We start from the raw sequence: 19,148 nt of genomic DNA on the forward strand, positions 1-19,148 counted from the left end.
GGCCCGTGTCCGAAGTCGACCTGCGGCGAGGTGCGACCGCCCGGTCTACCCTCCGTGTGGGTACTTAGGTAGGTCGAATTTGGCGAGCAACCCTATCCCACGCGGGGGCTGATTGGCTCGATCGCGGTGAGACCGAAAGGTCCACCCGTGACTGGTTCCCGGCGTTGGTCCGAGAGGGTCACGACTGGATTGTCCGTCCGGTGGGCGATGTGCCGCGATTCGAGTTACGTGGCCGTCAGCACGCCGGCGGGCGCGAATCCGTAACACTGGTGTCAGGTCGTACGATACAAATTCATCGCCCTCCTCGCGGCACTGGTATCGGAGAACAGGAAAATGGGCTCTCCTGTCTCCGGCTAAATTCACGGGAATTGGTCCAGGGGTGAGAGAAGCGACCCCCGATTCCCTCCAAATTACGAGCGAGCGAAATTAACCCTTTAAGAGAAGCAAGATGGCGTCTCAAGGCGAGCGGGAGCCGGGGGTATTAGAAATGGATGTAGAATGTGTAGAATCCATTGTCCAGGATGGAATCCCCGAGCAGGAAATGTTGATTGTGCAGGAACACGGACTCGCCCAACTGAACCCAGAGCCCGAAATAGGTGCGGCAGCGGCCGCGGTGTATGACACCTCCCCTCCCCCCCTCCACCAAAACCCTTCCCCGATCCCTGCCGAAACGGCTCACCCAAGCGCACCCGACATGGCCCAGCTATGCGCCATGCTGGCGGCAATGACAGCGAGAATGGATGCAAATACACAACAAATGAACGAAAAGATGGATGCAATTACACAACAAATGAACGAAAAGATGGATGCAAACGCAAATGAATTTATAAACGAAATGAAAAGCATGGGCACAGCAAATGAAGGAAGAAACGATAAAGCTGCGGGGTGAGACGCGGAACATGGGCCGATGCCTGCAGGCGGGCATGAAGGCCGTGACCAGGGAGATAGGAATGGCGACTCCACGTGTGGGAGCAAACGAGCTGGAAGGGGGTGCAACGGCTGACAGGCCCGCGGTGGAGGCGGGTAAAAAAATAATTCGGGGGGCGTGTTGGGCGAGAGTCGTGACAGAGGAATCGACGGTGACCAAAAGGGAAAAATTAAATGGGGAGACCAAAACGTGTGAGACGAGACACGAGGTGACGACGACAGAAACTTATAAATGTATAGAGACACGGGAGACAGAAAAAATAGAGGAGAGACAACACGATGAAGACGGGGTAAGTGACGCGCACACACACACGGAGGTAGTGGAGGATAGTGAGGTTGAGCTCGCGGAACGTGTAGGGACCCAGTGCGAGCACCTGGATGGCCTCCTCCAGGAACGAGGGGAGGGAGTATGCGCCCTTGAGGGCGAGTCACGACCAGGTGAGTTCGGTCGTGCTTCGCGAGGTTGAGGGGAGGAGTGCTGTGGACAGGTGCACGGAGAGCTTGGGGGGTATAGAGGCCCCGGAGACCCTTGTGGGGACACGAATCCCCAGTGTGGTTGTCCCTGTGTGTGTGAGTGCGTCCCCGTGTGTGGAAGCGACCCCGTGTGTGAGTGGTGTGGTGGCGATGGTGCCAGAGTACGTGCTTCCCAGCACGCCGTGTGTGGATGAGGCACCGCGGATGAGTGCCCCCGCGTGTGTGGGTGAGGCACCGTGTGTGAGTGAGGCCGTGTGTGTGGATGAAACGGCCAGTATGAGTGAGGCACCGCGGGTGAGTGCCCCCGCGTGTGTGAGTGAGGCACGGAGTGTGGATGAGGAACCGCGGGTGAGTGCCCCCGCGTGTGTAAGTAGTATGGTTTGTGTGTAGTGAGGCACGCGTGAGTGAACGGCTGTATGCAAGGGAGACCGTGTGTGTGAGAGCGGTATGTGAGGGAGATGTCGGTTGGCATGCGGGAGCACGCAGCCGCGTCTCCCGGGGTGAATGTGATGGAATGGACTGTGAGCGTCGTAACACGCAGGTGTGCGTGGGTGGAATGGAGGCGACGACGGCGACATGGGAGAAACGAAAGCCGAGTAGCGGCTGTAGTTGTTTCGGGGACCGTGCCGGGTTCACCCAGCAGTGAGCACGCGGTTCGTGCTGTGCAACGCACGAGACCACCACGTGCTCGCTTGCGAGAGTGAAGTCCCGGTCCGGAAACGCACGCGGTGGATTTGCCGATCCCGCGGACGGACAAAGTTTAGGCAGGACTACGGATTTGGACCGGACGGGTTCTCCACGCGATCGTGTGTGTTGAGCTCCAACGGGCAAAGCACATGCGTTCGCGTGGGGAACCCCTCGAGACGTGGGGCTTGTGTTTTTTTTTTATGCGCACGGTGACGCCATGGCTGCACGTGGGGTTGGAATCCGGCAGGAGGGGTATCTCTGCCGGATGGTACCGTCCAAGGAGGGACGAGGAACACGTGCAGCTGCATGACGTCACGGGCAGGTGCAAAGTGCGCGAGCTCTGAGTTGCCGCGCAGGTGCTGCGCATGGAAAAAAAAAAAAAAGAAAAAAAAAAAAGCAAGCCTCACTTTCGGGTGCAAAGGATTCCTGGGCAAGGGGTGGAAGACCCCCTTACCAGGGGCACAGGATGGAAACTAGTTAGGGGGAAGGGTTAGCTTAGTTAGACCGACTCCATGGGGCAGGGGTAAGTCCTCATGGGGTCCGTGGAATGGATTAGTTAGAGGGATGATAGCGAGATTTAGGTTGGGTAAATAATTTTTGGGACATTGAAGACAGTGACAGACAGTGAATGTGTAGAGTTGACGTAGTTTAGCTACGTAGTGTTAAAAGGAACGTGCTACTAGTTTAAGGGACGACGTGGGAGCACGAGTTAGTTAGGGGATGTAGTTAGAAGGATGGCAGAGTTCAGTGGTGTGTGTGTTGAAGAGTTGTTGGTGAGTGAATTGGAAGCATGTGCTTGGTGAGTGAGTGAGGCCAGTGGGTCTGTGTGTGGAGTGAATGGGGAATGCATGGTGCGATGAGTGATTGGGGGGAGGAGTGACTCCCGCCCAAGGGAACCCCGGGGTCAGAGTAAAGTGAGTTAGGGGGTTAGTCAAATTGAAAAATGGAGGTCGTTTTGTTGTTGGTGGGAAAGTAGGCTCGAGACCCATTTGGAGGGGTGCAGGAGCCCTGTTGACGGGCTTGGGAGCGTGGCTGCGAAAGGTGAGTATCGCTGAGTGGGTACCCCGGGCACCAGGCTAGTCGGCCGCGGTAGGCCAAGGGCCCATGGGGGGCCGGGATAGCGTAGTGGGCACGGGTGCGCCTGATTGGTGCGGGGGCCCGGGGCGCCATTAGCCGCGTGGGCAGTGTTGGTGTTGTGGGCACGGGTGACCCTCGGAAAGGGGCCTGGGAGGCCGGCCTGCCACGTGTGCGTTTCAGGGGAGGTGCCATGGGGGGAACTCCCCGGTGTTAGGGAGCTGGTAGGCTCGGAGGCAGTGTAGTGCCCGGGGGTGCCATAGCGGGAGATTCGGCAGAGGGTCGTGCCTGCCAAAGGGAGCCACGTGTCCCAGCCAGGAGACCGTGTGAGGGCACGGAGAGAAAATTGGGGGGCGAGGCCCGAAATTGTAAGGACACCAACACAGGCGACGGGAATCTGGGTTGTTAGAACCAATAGTTTAAGCGAGAGGCGCTTGTTAAAAGCCCCAGGGTAGTTTAACAGTTAAATGGTTAGGGTAGATGAGGAGATGTACCCCTCCGCACCATCCATCCCCTCGCTGTCGTTGTGGGCCGCTGGACCCACTTTGGTTATAGATCGCCGAACTCTGGGGAGGCCATTCTGAGGCTTCGTTGGGCCTCGGCACAGGACGTTAGCTCTCCCTTATTCCCCTCCGGGAAGGGAACGTAGGGGTTGGGAGTAGGCTAGGTGACAGGATAGGTTAGCCGAACAAGGACGATAAAGGGGGTTAGGGGACGATTTATAGTGGGGGAGTAAAAATAAAAACAACAAAAAAAATAAGTTGGGGCTAAATTGGGGTTTGACAAATTAAGGGAGTGGGTATGTACAGTGACAGGCAAAGGCGATAGGTGGGAGGGAGACAGGTAGGTAGGTCCGAGCCCGCCTTCCAAGTGGCCAGCACCACCGCACTCCCTCCACAACCTCCACTGAACGGCAAAGGCTGGCCAGCTTCATCTGCTGGCTGCGTTGCTGCAAGGCAGAGGCCGGCCAACTTCATCGGCAGCTGTTGTTTTGCTGCAAGGTCTGTGCCGGCCCACTTCATCTGCCGGCTGGCTGTTTTTTCTTCAAGGCCTGTGCCGGCCACTTCAGCCGGCTGGCTATTTTTCTTCAAGGCCTGTGCCGGCCAGTTCATCTGCCGGCTGTGTTTGCCTGCAGCGGCCTTCTTCTGCGGGCTGTGTTTGCCTGCTCACCTTTGCCATGCCATGCCCACTGCCCACGTTCACCAGCCCCCGTTCAATTTTTGCTTTGCCCCCCCTGTTCATTTCCATGTGCGCCAGGATCCGCAAAGCAACAGTTTGCAAGCTGCGAGAACTGCCCTGTTGGCAGCTACAACACGGGCCTGCAGTGGCGGCCCGTGCACCGTTGTGGTTCACTGCGTTCAGTTCAAAAGGGAAGGCCTTGGACTGCGTGTGAGCAGCCAGCCACGTTCCCTGTCACCTGCATTGTTTTGAGCCAGAGACTGCATGCGAGCAGCCTGGCTCCCTGCTAACTGCTTTTCTTTTGCAGAGTTCATTGATCCTGGGCCATGGTTTAGTGTAAAATTTGTAAGTTAAGGTTAAGATGTACTGTAAATATGAGTGCGCCCCCGGCATGTTTGTCCTAGCGCCGGCAATTTTATTTAAGTCGTCCGTGTGAGTGAGTTTGTTTAGGTAGTTACGCAGCCCTCAGGTTATTTATTTTGGGGACACAAATACCATGAATGTCGCACTCAGGGATCCGTTGGTAAAATGTACTAGGGGAAAACTACACATGATGGCACACGAAAATTTGACGACTCGGGACGAGTCTGTAAAAAGGGGAGGGGGTAGTGTTGTGGTTACCAAATTCGCAAACCACCATTCAGGTCCCTTCGGTGAGATATCTCGGTAAGTACATGTGTAGTTAGGCCCAAACCCGTTGTCTAGTGGGAATACATGTCATTTATGCGTGCTGCGACTCTTCAGGATAGCCGTTTTTCTTTTACTATCTTTAATTTGGACCAACCGCCATTGTTACAACCACAACATCAACCACCCACCGCGGCGCCGCTTCACGTCACACCTCGCAACCGTCGCATCGCCACCGTTCTTGCGCCGCTTGTGGGTACCGGTGTTGGACTCGTGCAGGGCGCGCGCCGAACAGCGTGTACAAAACCACGGATTTTCCACTTCAAAAACGGATCACAAACGACACACGCCCACTTCTGTTCCGTCCAAACGGTGAGCGAGGGCGATTTGGCCCCGCCCCCAGGGCGTTGGAGGGCGATCGATATATGCAAATTTATGGATCAAAAAGCATTCACGCCCACTTTTTCTCGGGCCAATGGGGAGCGAGGTGAAAGGTCGAAGGGAGGGGGTCAAAGATGAGAGAGCGAAGCCACGGGGCTGATATAAGCGACCGCGTTCGTCAGTCAAGTGGATAAGAGTTAAGACTTCGCGGGCGGTGGAGTTGGGAAGAAGAAGCCAGAAGGAGTTGGTCGTCCTCGTGTGCGTTGGAGTCGGAGCAAAAGGGGACGGAGCTGTGGAGAGGCGGCGAGGGCAGACGAGGGGGTGCTCGCGTCGTGCAGGGAGCTGCACACCAGGGAGGCCGACGGCGCGCCCTGGCCGAGGTGGAGACGCTCGTCGCGGGACTCGAGGCAGAGTGGAAATCCTCTATACCCCGAGTATCAGCAACCCCCTCCTGTTTCCCCTGCGCTGAGATAGTGCGACCAAGGGGGCCCCTTTCCCACCCCCTACCAGACACTGCCCGCGAGGCCCGCGGAGTTGAGGCACCATCGCCGCTCCGCGTCTCATCACCAGACGGGTAGGCCCGACCCGGTCTCGGCCTCAGGCCCGCCTCATCCTTGAGGGTTCTCTGTTCTTTTCCTTGGTTTTGGGTATGTGTTGTCGGCGCCGTCTGTGAAGTAAAATTGTATAAGTGTTGCCGTGTGCTCGCGTAATCGGTATTAGATCTGCATTGTCGCATTTGCTTTTTGTGTAAATTGCATTGTGTTTTTCTTTTCTATGTGCTTTTGGTGGAATTGAATATGTGTGCTTTCCGTTCGTCGCGAATAAATGTGCTTTGTGTTGAACTGTTTCCCGCTTCGCTTCGTCATTTCTTTCATTGAATCCTCATCTTGCTTCACGTAAAGGGTTGGTAGTGGGCTGAATACGTCCGATAATTAACCGAACCGTCGAGGTCGACGAATAACACCGCTCGGTTATCCCGATAGTACGGAACGGGTCGCTTAAGTGGCCCGTGTCCGAAGTCGACCTGCGGTGAGGTGCGACCGCCCGGTCTACCCTCCGTGTGGGTACTTAGGTAGGTCGAATTTGGCGAGCAACCCTATCCCACGCGGGGGCTGATTGGCTCGATCGCGGTGAGACCGAAAGGTCCACCCGTGACTGGTTCCCGGCGTTGGTCCGAGAGGGTCATGACTGGATTGTCCGTCCGGTGGGCGATGTGCCGCGATTCGAGTAACGTGGCCGTCAGCACGCCGGCGGGCGCGAATCCGCAACAATATGTATGTGTGTATATATATATATATATATATATATATATATATATTACAGTGGGTCTAACCAGGAACCCTGGAAACCTCTTTCATTCCACCAGCTAAAATTTCCAATCCACACTCGTTTTACCTCTGAAGCACTGCTTGTGAGCGAGGCTGAAATTATGGAATATCGGCTGGTGAATGGATTTAGGCACTTTTTGAGCCTTCCGCTTGACTGAAGAAGATCACCGAAGTTCTTTCCATGCCAACCGATCACTTCCAGGCACATATCCATCTCCACATTGCTTCTTCAGCCGCAACCCACCACCTCTCTATATACTCCCCATAGCTTTGCTTTCGGCAATTTCCATTCGGTATTTCTCACAGCATTTTATTCTGGTTTTCCACTCGATGATTCGTAGATCAGTCGTTTGTTTCACTTTCAAACATCGGTTTCGCTTTGGGATATCAGTTTTGATTTGTCATTGCAACTTGTAATGTGACGGGAATGTTGCACGAAAAAATAAAAATAATAATTTTTTTTTTTTAATTATTTGAGGGGATTTTCTTAACAATTTTCCAAGGGATCTAAAGGGTCTAAAGAGTAAAGGTCTAATGGGTCTAAGAGATCTTAAAAGTGTATAGAGTGTCGAAGAAGTCTACAGGTCGATAAAGGCTGCAAAAAGGGTCTTTATACAATCAAAGGGGTGTAAAGGGTGTAGGGGTACAAGGGGTGAAAGAAGTCTCAAGGGTCTGTAGATGCCTAAAGGTTGCATTCCAAAAGTACGTAACGGAATTGATAGATGCAAGAATGGTCCAATAATAAGTAATTAGACGTTGTTAAGGTCCAAGTCACACGCAAACAGTATGTAATTAATATACATATTCACATGGGTCTATTGAGACTTCATGGGTCATTTTACGCCAGATGCCCTTCCTGACGCAACCCTGGTCGCCTCTGACGACACAGGGGTAAGGATTGGGTTTCGCCACGATTCCAGGCTGCCCTACACCCTCTCATAGCGCGGCCCAGTGCAGAGCTCCCGTCTTCAAGCGATCCTCCAACCCAAGCCTCCGAGTAGCCGGATTACAGGCGTACGCCACTACGCCCGGTCTCCGTCATATACATATATATATATATATATATATATATATATATATATATATATATATATATATATATATATATATATATATATATATATATATATATATATATATATATATATATATATATATAACAGACAGATGGATAGATTGCTTGAATGCGAGCTAACCAAAGTACAGTACTACAGTGACTTGTTGCAAATGAATAACAGTATGTACAGACAATGTCCAGGTACGCTGTCTCAGGGCATGCAAATGATCACGCTCACAGGCCAAATCAGAAAACCACAACTCCAGCAGAAACGGGTTCAGACATTATAGTCCCGACGTGTTACCGAATACCACACAAAGAATGTCGAGGATAGCCGAGAGGTACGCACACTCGACCGAGCTGTCTCGCCTGGGTTCGAATATTGGCCCACCTATAAATTGGCACTCTGGTGTTTTGCAGGCATGGTGATACATCAATGCGTGTGCCGAGATGTCGAGTCTGCCGGCATCATTGGTGGATGCTAAAGATCCCACAGTGTCCTTCGCGGAGAACAGATGAGCTATCACTAGCACCCTGACCAAATTCAAAATTCCTGGTTTAACCTACAGGGGGGGGGGGGCATACTGCATCAACGGCAGAGCTGCACTCCCAGCAAATGATGCCACCTGCAGCAATGTGGTGCATATGAAAGGTCGAGATAACATTAACTTTACAAATGAGGAAGACGGCATCTAGCACATACTCCGAAATGCCTGCGTACAGTCATACCATTCCAAAGATTTTTGAGCAGATGGCATCAAAGCAATACCATATCGTTGGGACAAGTGTGTACGTGTATTTGGGGGATGGGTGGAGACTTTGGGAAGTCGGTGAAGTTTCATCAACTCCCTTGCATTTACCGATTTCACGGGATTAAAAAGGTCTACGTAAACTTTGAACCACCCTTGTTGTTCATTGGACTTTAAAAATCTCAACAGTATCTCTCAAAAATAATACAAAGTTATTGTGTGCCAGAATCATGGCCTCATTTGCTGCTTGTAGTTAGTAACTATGGGTTGCAGTCGATGACATGTGAATGTGGATACGAGTCATGAGATGGACCAATTAGACTCCTCGCATTACCCTTGGTTGGTAACCCCCTGACAGCTCCATGATAGATGTTTGGTCAACACACCATACATGCTATCAAGATCTCACAAGCTGCCACTTGAACCTGAGGAACCCCTACCAAAAGGAGCCAATGAAACACAGCCAATTTGGCTGTCTCACTTGCCTCAGGACTGGAGTCGGACACTGCAGAGCCCTTCGGCAGAAGTGGGGATATAATAAAAATGGCCCAAACGATTGTGACTGTAGAGAGGCTCCTCTACAGTCTGTAGACTGTAGAGAGAAGAGTCGTGACACGAAAATGAAGACGAGGCACGACGAAGATATTTACGTATTCACACTTCAAATCAGAGTCCAGCAATGTAAAGGCTCATCCAGACTCAAATTCACAACTGGCAAACTAAGAACGAGAGCTATGAAAGAATGTGTGCACAAAAAAAAAAATACATTAATGACAGTTGTAGTTTGATTGTGTTTTATCAATCAAGCGCACCAGTTTTTGAGCAGAGAGCAGCTGCAAAAAAGAAAAACTGAAAGTATTTCTTCCAGCCAGGCTGCAGGTGGAACCGAATCTCAAATATATACAGGATATAAATAATATCGCACTTCTCGATGAGGGTTTCACTTTTTCTCAAAGGTAGTCAAACATTTCAGGAGACATTCCCAAATAGTTCGCAAAGACTTTCGGCTTTTCGCATGCAGTTCCCAAAAAAAAGAAGAAAAAAAAACCCACAACAATCTCCCACCAAAGGCAGACCAAAACTGAGTGAAATTACTGAAATAGCGTGCACACCATGGCACCTGCCAGTTACACATTACCTTCTCAGTTGGGCAGTTATTAATGAAAAGTTGGATGAGAATAAAGAAACCAGACTTCAAAATTACTCACAACCACAAATCTATCGACGACGTGTTGGGTGTGTCGAATACTTATTTACATCGCACGGTTGATATCCTCCTTCAATTTTTCGTCCGCAGCCTGATGGAGTACTGCTCTCTGGGCTGGTGCTCCTGCCTCCCACCTTTCTCGGCTTCACGGTGTGGAAACCAAGGCATTTCGGATCATTGGCATCTCCCGCAATGAGGCTGAGTCTTTGGGCCTCTCACTCTCTCACCGCAGGCTGGTCGGTGGTCTTTCTGTCTTGTACCGTCTCCTCTGCAGCTTCCCCCCCCCCTGCGATTTGTCGCCACCATATTTCCGCAGGGCGCTCAAGGTCCGACAACAACCCCCTTCTGGTAAAACTACCAAAATCGCGAATCACTGTTCACCTTCACTCTTTCATTCCTCTTTTTTCCCACCTTTGGAATAAACTCCCTCACTTTATTCAATCCCATTCTTCCCTCCAGGCCTTCAAAACAGATGTTCACCACCACCTCTTATCATCCCCCATCCAAATCCTCGATCTTTTCTACCCCCGATACTCCACCCAAGCCCACCTCCTTCAAATTCACTGCTTTCCTTCCTGAAAGTCCCCACCCCATCCATCTCCCTTCCACAGATCTCCTAATCTCTCTGTTCCCCACTGTTTTGTCCTTCCCACTCCCAACCCTCGTCTCATGCCTCCCCCCCCGCCCTGATATGCATTGTGTGTTCACTCTCACACGAGCCTCGACAAGGTATGCAAAAAAAAAAAAATCATCATTATCTCTTCTGGTTAATGCCATTCGTTACAGAGCAAACCATTACGATTTTGCATTTATTGCAAAGCAAACGGATCAAGTGAACTCCGTTCGAGGGCCACTTCCATCCAGGCAGACAAGAGAAATTCCAAATTTACAAGACATTTAACAAAGCTTCGAAAACAGCACACAGTCTTCCCACAAAGCGTTTGCCAAGACAAAATATTTCTTTCAAAAGACGATTTACAGTATTACCATGAAATGCACTTGTAAGCACCATAAAAATTTTGAGTCAGTCATCCATTCTTTATCCACAACAGCTTAGCAAGATCACGGAGGGCATGGAGTATGCATAACTCTGACCTTTGCTAATGCAGCATGAACAGCAGAATGACAATGTGGCAGAGCCATCAATATATTACAAATGCAAATATGGCACAATTTCTTTATCCCCCACTACACTATACCCTGATGTCACCCTCTCCCCCATTTTCTCAAATTCAAATCCCTATTCATACAATGGTGACTGAATTAAGCTTACATTGACATACCTGACCTTTCTGGCTTACAAAGAAAAAGAATATTTCATTTCTGGATTTATAAGCGAACAACAATTTCCAACAATACAACCGCATTCAACCTTGAATAGACGAGTTCACTACAGCATCCTACATGCCAAATAATAATCATAATAATACTAATAATAACAAGAAAAAGAGCAATCAGAGATGGCAAACCCTCACCAGGACTTTTTTTGAGTGGTGTATTTTTATAGGCTTTAAAGGTAAATCCAATATGGCTGCCAAACCATGTGACCTACGACATCATATGTGTGACTTTTGTTCCTCATGGATAGGTGGTCACACGTGTAAAGTTTCGCCTCGAACTTTTCAGCCATTTCAGAGATTTTTGAAGGTTTAAAAAAATAATAATAACAATATCGCTGCCGAATCACATAAATGATGATGTCATCAAAAAATATTTGTGGACCATTTTATCCCTCGATGACCCTCAATAATTGTTGTACTGATCGGATGTAGCGTTCTACATATGCAATTATGACGTCATAACAAGGGCATCTATGATGTCATAAAAATACCACACATTCCCCATGAGGAGTGCTTGCTATGTGCCACTTGTACACCCATGGCTTGGGGAACACTTGTGTGGTTTCCCCTCGATTTGTCCAGCCATTCTGGAGAAGACATTTACAGGTTTTAGGATAAATCCAATATGGCTGCCAAACCATGTGACCAATGACATCATATGTGTGAACCTTTTGTTCCTCATGTACAGGCGGTCAAATGTGTAAAGTTTCGCCACTTCAGAGAAGAAGATTTTTGAAGGGTTTTTTTTTTAAAAAACAACAAACAATATGGTTGCCAAATCACATCAAAAATAACACCATGCAATTTTTTTTCTGTGGATCATTTTATCCCAAGATGACCTTCAAAATTATTCATAGTGATCAGATGTAGCGTTCTATATATGCAATTATGACGTCATAATAAATAATAATAAAAATCACACTCATTCCCCATAAGGAGTACTTGCTCTGTTTTCCTTGGTGCGGTTTCAGAGATACAGAGGGCCAAAGTTTTTGTTTTTTCCAATATGGCTGCCACACCTCATGACCTATGATGTCCAAATTATCATTGAAGCATTCTACATGAGTAGTCGCACCAATGGTGAAAATTTTGTCTCAATCCGACAAGCGGTTGCAGAGAAAAACACGAAAGTTCTGTGCGGACAGACAGAGACAGCCAAAGACAAAGAAACAAACAAACGGATCCAAATGCAATACCCTCTCCGAATCCTTCGGCGAGGGTAACTAGGAGGGCACTCGGTAGAGCGCATACCTCCACCACGTAATGCCTGATCCACGAGAACATATTGGGCCAAATACATTTTTGAAATTTCATGCGATACAGTACTATATTGTTTTTGGCCCAATCTCTCAATGGTGAAGAATCATTTTAAAAATTATCAGATCCGGATCTTCACCAAAATAAAATAAATTCTTCCTTGTCACACACCCAACATGGCCAGCAAGTTTCATCCGAATCCGTCCACAACGTTTTGAGATATCGTGCTATATATCGTTTTTGGCCCGATCTCTCAATGATGAAGAATCACTTTTAAAATTCTAGTAGTGGGATCCGGATCCAGATCTTCATCAAAATCTAATCAATTAGTCCTTTTCACACACCAAACCTGTCCACAAAATTTCATCCAGATCCGTCCACAACTTTTTGAGATATCCAGCACACAAACAGACAAACAAACAGACAGACAAAGGGGTGAAAACAACCTCCTTCACCTTCGGTGGTGGAGGTAATAAACAAACAAACAAACAAACAAACTTCAAAGCCAACAACAGAGCAGACATGCAAAATTTTTTTTTTTTTTAAATGAACAACTTGCTTTCACTTCGTCAAGGAAGAATGATAACAATCAAGTGAGATGTGCCCTTGTGAATAACAAACCCTGACGGATGACTTTCTCCCTCGAAACCTGCACTCCATCCTTTCAGGATCGACTGCTCGTGAAATTCATTTTTAGCTATCAGAGCATTCGAGTCATTTCTAGCACTTAACCGGCATTCTATCACGAGAAAACAGACGATGACTGATTGTGAAAGGCAGGCACCATCCACCCATGCCAGATGGTGGAAGAACTCACTAATAATGTTCCAAACTTAAAATCCATGATCCAGCAATAAAGAACAAAACAAGAGAAAAAAAATTTTCAAAAAAAACTTGGCAAAACAACTTTCCTGGTGTGTACTACAATTCACACACAGTACATGGTACAGATCATACTTAAGAACAAACTTACAAAAAAAACAAAAAAACAGGACCATCGACAAGTCACAGTTCAGAGAAAATCCACAGCCACATGCGTTTATTACTCGGCTTGTACACAATTGGTGTTTATTTATTTATTTATTGTGGACAGCAAAGTTGCACAATATTCCTCACCAATGCTGCCCTGGAAAATATGCTCTTTTAATATCAGCATGAAAGAAAGAAAGGGAAGTACAAAACGAAGCACCCGTCATGCCAAATGTTCCAACATCACCATTCAAGCAACCAGAAGGCCCAGTCGTGTTGGACACAGTTCTTGAAGAATGGATCACATGCTGACCATCTGGTATCCTGAGACCAGTCCCTTTTCTCCTTCTTTGGCTATTATTCAAACCCACGTCCTGACCTATCAGCCTCCAAATGCTCCGATGCCCTTTCACTGGGACAGTTTGAGTACCACAAAAACGACCCATCATTTTACGCTCGGTGACCATAACGCCCGAATTATAATATGACGACAATGACATCAATAACATTCAATTAAAAAAAAAAACTAACTAAAAAGACAAAGCAATGGGTGGATACACCTCTTTGTTGGCATTAAAGACAGTTTGCAAACAAATGGAATTGCATTTCTTCAAACAATGCTGTACAATTCAAGATGCCACAAGGCACATCATTAAAACACACCTGTACGATGACAAGACAAATCTACCTGCTCCAAATGGCTGCCAACAAGCAGGAAAGCTGATATTTTTCTCAAAGGTCCTTTACACGAGTTGCAAAAGAAAGATCATATTTCCATTGCATCCCAGTTAAGAGTAAAACTAACACTATAGTCTTCTTTGCTGCAAAACATACCGTCCCTTAAAACGTTCTTACACTTTCATTGAATCTATTTTTCAAAATGGTCTTTGAATCCAAAAGGTTGAAAACTCAAAGACGGTTTATGTTTTCTACTAGTTCAACCAATGGAGGACAAGCTCGTGATAAAGTACAGCTTTTTGACCAATCTGGGCAACAAGTGAAATTGCTGAAAAAGATGAACTCAAAGGTCATCGACAAATAATTACACTGTGTTCACAAATGCATGATCGTGAACACACACACACACACACACACACACACACACACACACACACACACACACACACACACACACACACACACACACACACACACACACACACACACACACCTTCACGTGGCTCGACGACTCAAGGTAACAGCTTGCCTTTTCCTAATAAAAAGTTTGACAGTGATCAAAGACTCAGAGAGGAGGTTGTATAAATATTACACGTCATAGGAGAACATTTGGAGATGACGTGTAATACAAGTTATTTCACCCTCGAATCATCGTAAACCAAGTGCTCAGATGGTAAGAGTAACCGGGTCAGAACAGGATTTCACGTTTGGCAACAGAACTACGAGTACATTTGACTTGGATCGTTAATGATCAGAAACAGAAGTGAGGGAACAGTGCAGGGAGACAGCGGGAAATTTCCCAGCACGTTTAATTCAAAGGGACAACAGATCGCTCTGTTCTTCAGTGAAACTTGACACACACACACACACACACACACACACACACACACACACACACACACACACACACACACACACACACACACCCACACACACCCCCACACGGACAGTCAGAAACTCACACACACACACACACACACACACACGGTCAGTCAGAAACACACACACACACACACACACACACAGTCAGTCAGAAACACACACACACACACACACACGGTCAGTCAGAAACACACACACACACACACACACGGTCAGTCAGAAACACACACACACACACACACGGTCAGTCAGAAACACACACACACACACACACACACACACACACACACACACACACACACACACACATCCATACACACACTACTGTGCATGAAACTCACATCTTCCAACACCCCGACGGTGTGCCTGCAAATGCCCATCTTGGTGGTGAAGCTGGACGCGGTTGGCGAGTTGTAATCCTCTCGGCTGTAAGTCACGAAGTCGGCCACGCTCATCGGGTCAGGCATCGCGAAGCTAAACCCACCCGGGCCGGACCACCCTACCCCACCCTACAATTCAGCCGACTGTGGATATTGCCTTCGTTACGTTTTCGTCAATCTCGGAATGTTGAAGCAATACCTGCACACGGCGAAAACCGTCGTTCTCCTTTCACGTTAATCGGACGTTACATGCGAGGAGTTCTCCTGCCGCAGAGGGCAAAATGACCAGTCGGAAGACGCCTCCGTACATTAAGCGCGCAAAGTCCCACTGGTACACCGCCCAGCACTGGCTGCTTGGTGAGGGATTAAAAAAAAAAACTGGAGGGGCGGAGACAATAAGTGGGCGTGTCCGAGAAGAGCCGATTCTGACGAGAGCATTTCGCCGCCTTTGTCATGCGTCACGTGACAACCCCAATAATTTCTCTCAACGGAAAAGCAAACATTTTTCAGATTAATCGCAATATAATTCGGCGTCCGACCTCGATGAAAGAGAATAAAATCAATGAACTTAAAGGCAGAAGAGGTTCCTTCACGTCATAAGAAGAGACTGGTGCACATGGCAGATCAAAGCAATGCTTCAAGCACCCAATGGAACCAGACGAGGTTTCGAAACGCTCTTTCGTGATATTTTTTCATTCCAACCTTCTTCCTATTCACCTTTACAAGAAGTAACGTCGCAAACTGATTGACAATTCCATTTACTCCAAAAAGGGTCTCGTCTATGTATTACGTACAAGTTTTGACAGCAATCCCCGCCCTGTTCCTCTTCACTGCTGATTTTTTTAATATTAAAATGAACCAATTTACTGAAGAAGGGAGGAGAGTTCAAATTAGCCGAGTAACAGACATGAAACCCCCACTGGTTGATGTTCCTCATCGAACCGAATGATGGAGGACTCCAAGACGATTTAAAATCATTTTAAAAATCCGTTTTGTGTTGTTAATTTATTAAAACGCCGTTCGTGATGAAATTTAGAGGGATATTTAACGGTCCCAGGATCACAAAACGAACATCCAGCTGAACATTATGCTCAGGTGAGGACGGGTGTGGTTCACAATGATGGAGCACCACGTTGGTACGATCTCCGTCCTGGACCTCCTCTTCTTCTTCTCTTCCCTTTCCGCTCCAGGGGCCTCCGTCTGGCCATCCCCCAGGCAGATGCCGGTGAACCTGCTGCAACCGCGAGGTACATGGATCGGCCCATTGCCCTCCTCCACTCACGAGACTCCCTCGCTGAGAGAATATGGTGAGCAGGATCAACATCAGGAAAACGAGTCACGTGTCCAGATGCTCAAGGACTAGTAGTAGGGTCATATCCAGGACTCCCGTGACCATGGAGAGCATAAGTTCGTTTGAGGATGGATTTTGGTACTTTGGGGGTATTTTAGAAAAAAATGAGCTCCTATGCCCCTCCCAAAAGTGTGGCCGAACTCCACCAGAGGGCAAAATCCAAAATGGCCGCTGGCGGCCATCTTGGAAATTACACAATTACATAACTCTTGAGTAAAATAACTTACAGACATGAAATAAGTGTCGTTTTTTTACCGATTTAATGACTAGGATTCCATTTCAGTGGTTATTTTCTCATTTTGCAGGAATTTTTAACATGAAATTCAAGATGGCTGCCAACGGCCATATTGAATATTTGAATGTCCCACCTTCCGAAATTTTGTAGCTTTTTACTATTATAGCAATTGTTTATTTTGTCATAGGATCATTGGATTTCTGCTAGCAAAAGACCACCAACTGCCACTGCAACTGATCAGTCATCACATCACATCCCAACTGTTGAGTAACAGAATTAACTGAGTTCAGACTAACATACCTGAAGAATCAACCAGTAGCAGAAGTAGCAACCCCCCTCCTCAATGTGTGTTGCAATGTGGTGATCATATTGATCAGGAAGACTCCCTTGATGGGATTTCCAGTGGAAAGTGGCAAAGCTTGCGTGAAAAAGCAGCTAATTGGAGGGGCCTACAGAGGTTTGGCATGGTGTATGAGAGTGTCAACTGGGAAAAGGGACACAAAGGTCTTCACATGCACAAGGAATGTTACCTGTCTATTTCAAGTAAGAGAAAGCTCCAGCAAGCTGAAAAGCAAAATCTGCATATAGTGAACAAAGCAGGTAACCCCTACAGTTGCAGTTCTACAGGCAGTCTTTAAATACTGCATTGGCCTTGTTTTGCCCTGACCTTTTCTGCCATTTGTGCTTGGAGAACAGTTCCTGCTTATTTGTTCACACTCGTTCCAGCTCACTATTTTATTTCGTTGAGTTTGTCTGTTTCATGGTTTCTTTACACTTGTGCATTTTTATGCATAATTGGAGGTGCAAAATTTTGACAATTGAACTTCATTTGTTGTGTCTGCATTTGCCTCTTTGATCAACCCTGCTGTTTTATTGGGTTTGGATTTCCTCAATTGATGTTGTGTTTGCTAGTTGTTACCACCACACATGAACTCAATACCTTGTTGTTTTTATCCTGTGTGTGCAGTGAATCTACGTCTGCGTCCGAGACCCCGAAATCTGTTGCTGCTGATCCCTTTCCAGCTCCTTCACCGAAACGTCTACGTTCGAGTATAGGGCATCTACATGATAACAACTTATGTGTCTGGTGCATGCGTCCAGAAGACAAAAAGCATCCTGGACGGAAATTAAATACTTTGTATCTTATAAATCAAGAAAAGGCTTGGAACGTGTTTAAACAGCATACAGTGTTACTGGACGACATGGACATGAGATCGCATTCTCAAACTGGTTGACGCCACACCTGACCCATTTGCAGCTGAGATAAAATACCATCATCGCTGCTGGCTCAAGTACATCACCAACACTAAGATTAATGATGAAAGGTGTGAGCTGAATGAGGAATGAGCTGCAAAAATGACCATAAAAATGAGTTAGAAACAACCTAGATCATATTTTCAGGTCTGACGATGACAAGTAACACCTGGAATTAATTTATAGTCAGACACTTCATAATTCATATCTGTATGTTAATTTACTCAAGATTTATGTATTTTAAAAAATTTCCAAGATGGCCACTGGCGGCCATTTTGGATTTCAGAGCGAAGATGACCTCCAAGTCGACAAGTTACACCTGGAATGAATTTCCCGCCATATAATTACTTGAAAACAATACCTTAATCATCTTCCTACCTTAACTGGTTTGGAAGATGTGAAATATTCAAATATTCAATATGGCCATTGGCAGCCATCTTGAATTTCATGTTAGAGATTCCCGCAAAATGAGAAAATAACCACTGAAATGGAATCCTAGTCATTAAATTAGTAAAAAACGACACTTATTTCATGTCTGTAAATTATTTTACTCGAGTTATGTAATTGTGTAATTTCCAAGATGGCCGCCAGCGGCCATTTTGGATTTTGCCATCTGGTGGAGTTGGCCCACACTTTTGGGAGGGGCATAAGAGCTCATTTTTTTCTAAATACCCCCAAAGTACCAAAATCCATCCTCAAACGAACTTATGCTCTCCATGGTCACGGGAGTCCTGGATATGACCCTAGTCGTCGAGCTCAGATTCAGATACTGATTCCACCATAATCAGTAAATCGGAAGGTTATCAGAATGTTGAAACTGATCAGTGAGATTTTGAAAGAACTATTGGAGACAAAATTAGTGATGGAAATGTTTTCCGGGGGAATTGTGGAGCCGAATCGTTTCGAGCGATTCAGAGGAAGAATGCAGAAGTGTTCGTGAAGATGAAAATGCTGGTCACATGATCACTTCAGCTCGGCAGGGTTTCATTTTCCCTTCAATTGAAGGTTTATAAGGGAGGGATTTTGTATTAATTGATAAATCGGTTTACATGTATTACTTGAGCAGAAATCGCTCGACAGCACAGACATCGCGGACAACGTGTACATGCCCC

At 47.2% G+C, this 19,148-nt stretch overlaps 1 protein-coding gene and 1 long non-coding RNA gene across 2 annotated transcripts in view; one reads left to right on the forward strand and one right to left on the reverse strand.

The window, feature by feature from the left end:
* Positions 1-15,559, reverse strand: part of LOC147017407 (arf-GAP with SH3 domain, ANK repeat and PH domain-containing protein 2-like) — a 105,285-nt gene extending 89,726 nt beyond the window's left edge. Inside the window, exon 1 of the mRNA XM_085847038.1 lies at positions 15,158-15,559. Within this exon, the coding sequence (XP_085703164.1) occupies positions 15,158-15,283 (126 nt within the window). The 5' untranslated portion in view covers positions 15,284-15,559. The remainder of the gene's footprint in view (positions 1-15,157) is intronic.
* Positions 15,560-15,699: 140 nt separating this feature from the next.
* LOC147017408 (uncharacterized) lies at positions 15,700-18,559 on the forward strand. The gene is made up of 2 exons (XR_015049483.1): positions 15,700-16,503; positions 17,750-18,559. It is a non-coding gene; the product is annotated as an uncharacterized LOC147017408 (long non-coding RNA).
* The last annotated feature ends 589 nt before the right edge of the window (positions 18,560-19,148 follow it).

The sequence above is a fragment of the Eptatretus burgeri genome, chromosome 11 (assembly GCF_056783735.1).
Source record: "Eptatretus burgeri isolate ZD-2024b chromosome 11, Ebu_testis_v1, whole genome shotgun sequence".
Lineage (NCBI taxonomy): Eukaryota > Metazoa > Chordata > Myxini > Myxiniformes > Myxinidae > Eptatretus > Eptatretus burgeri.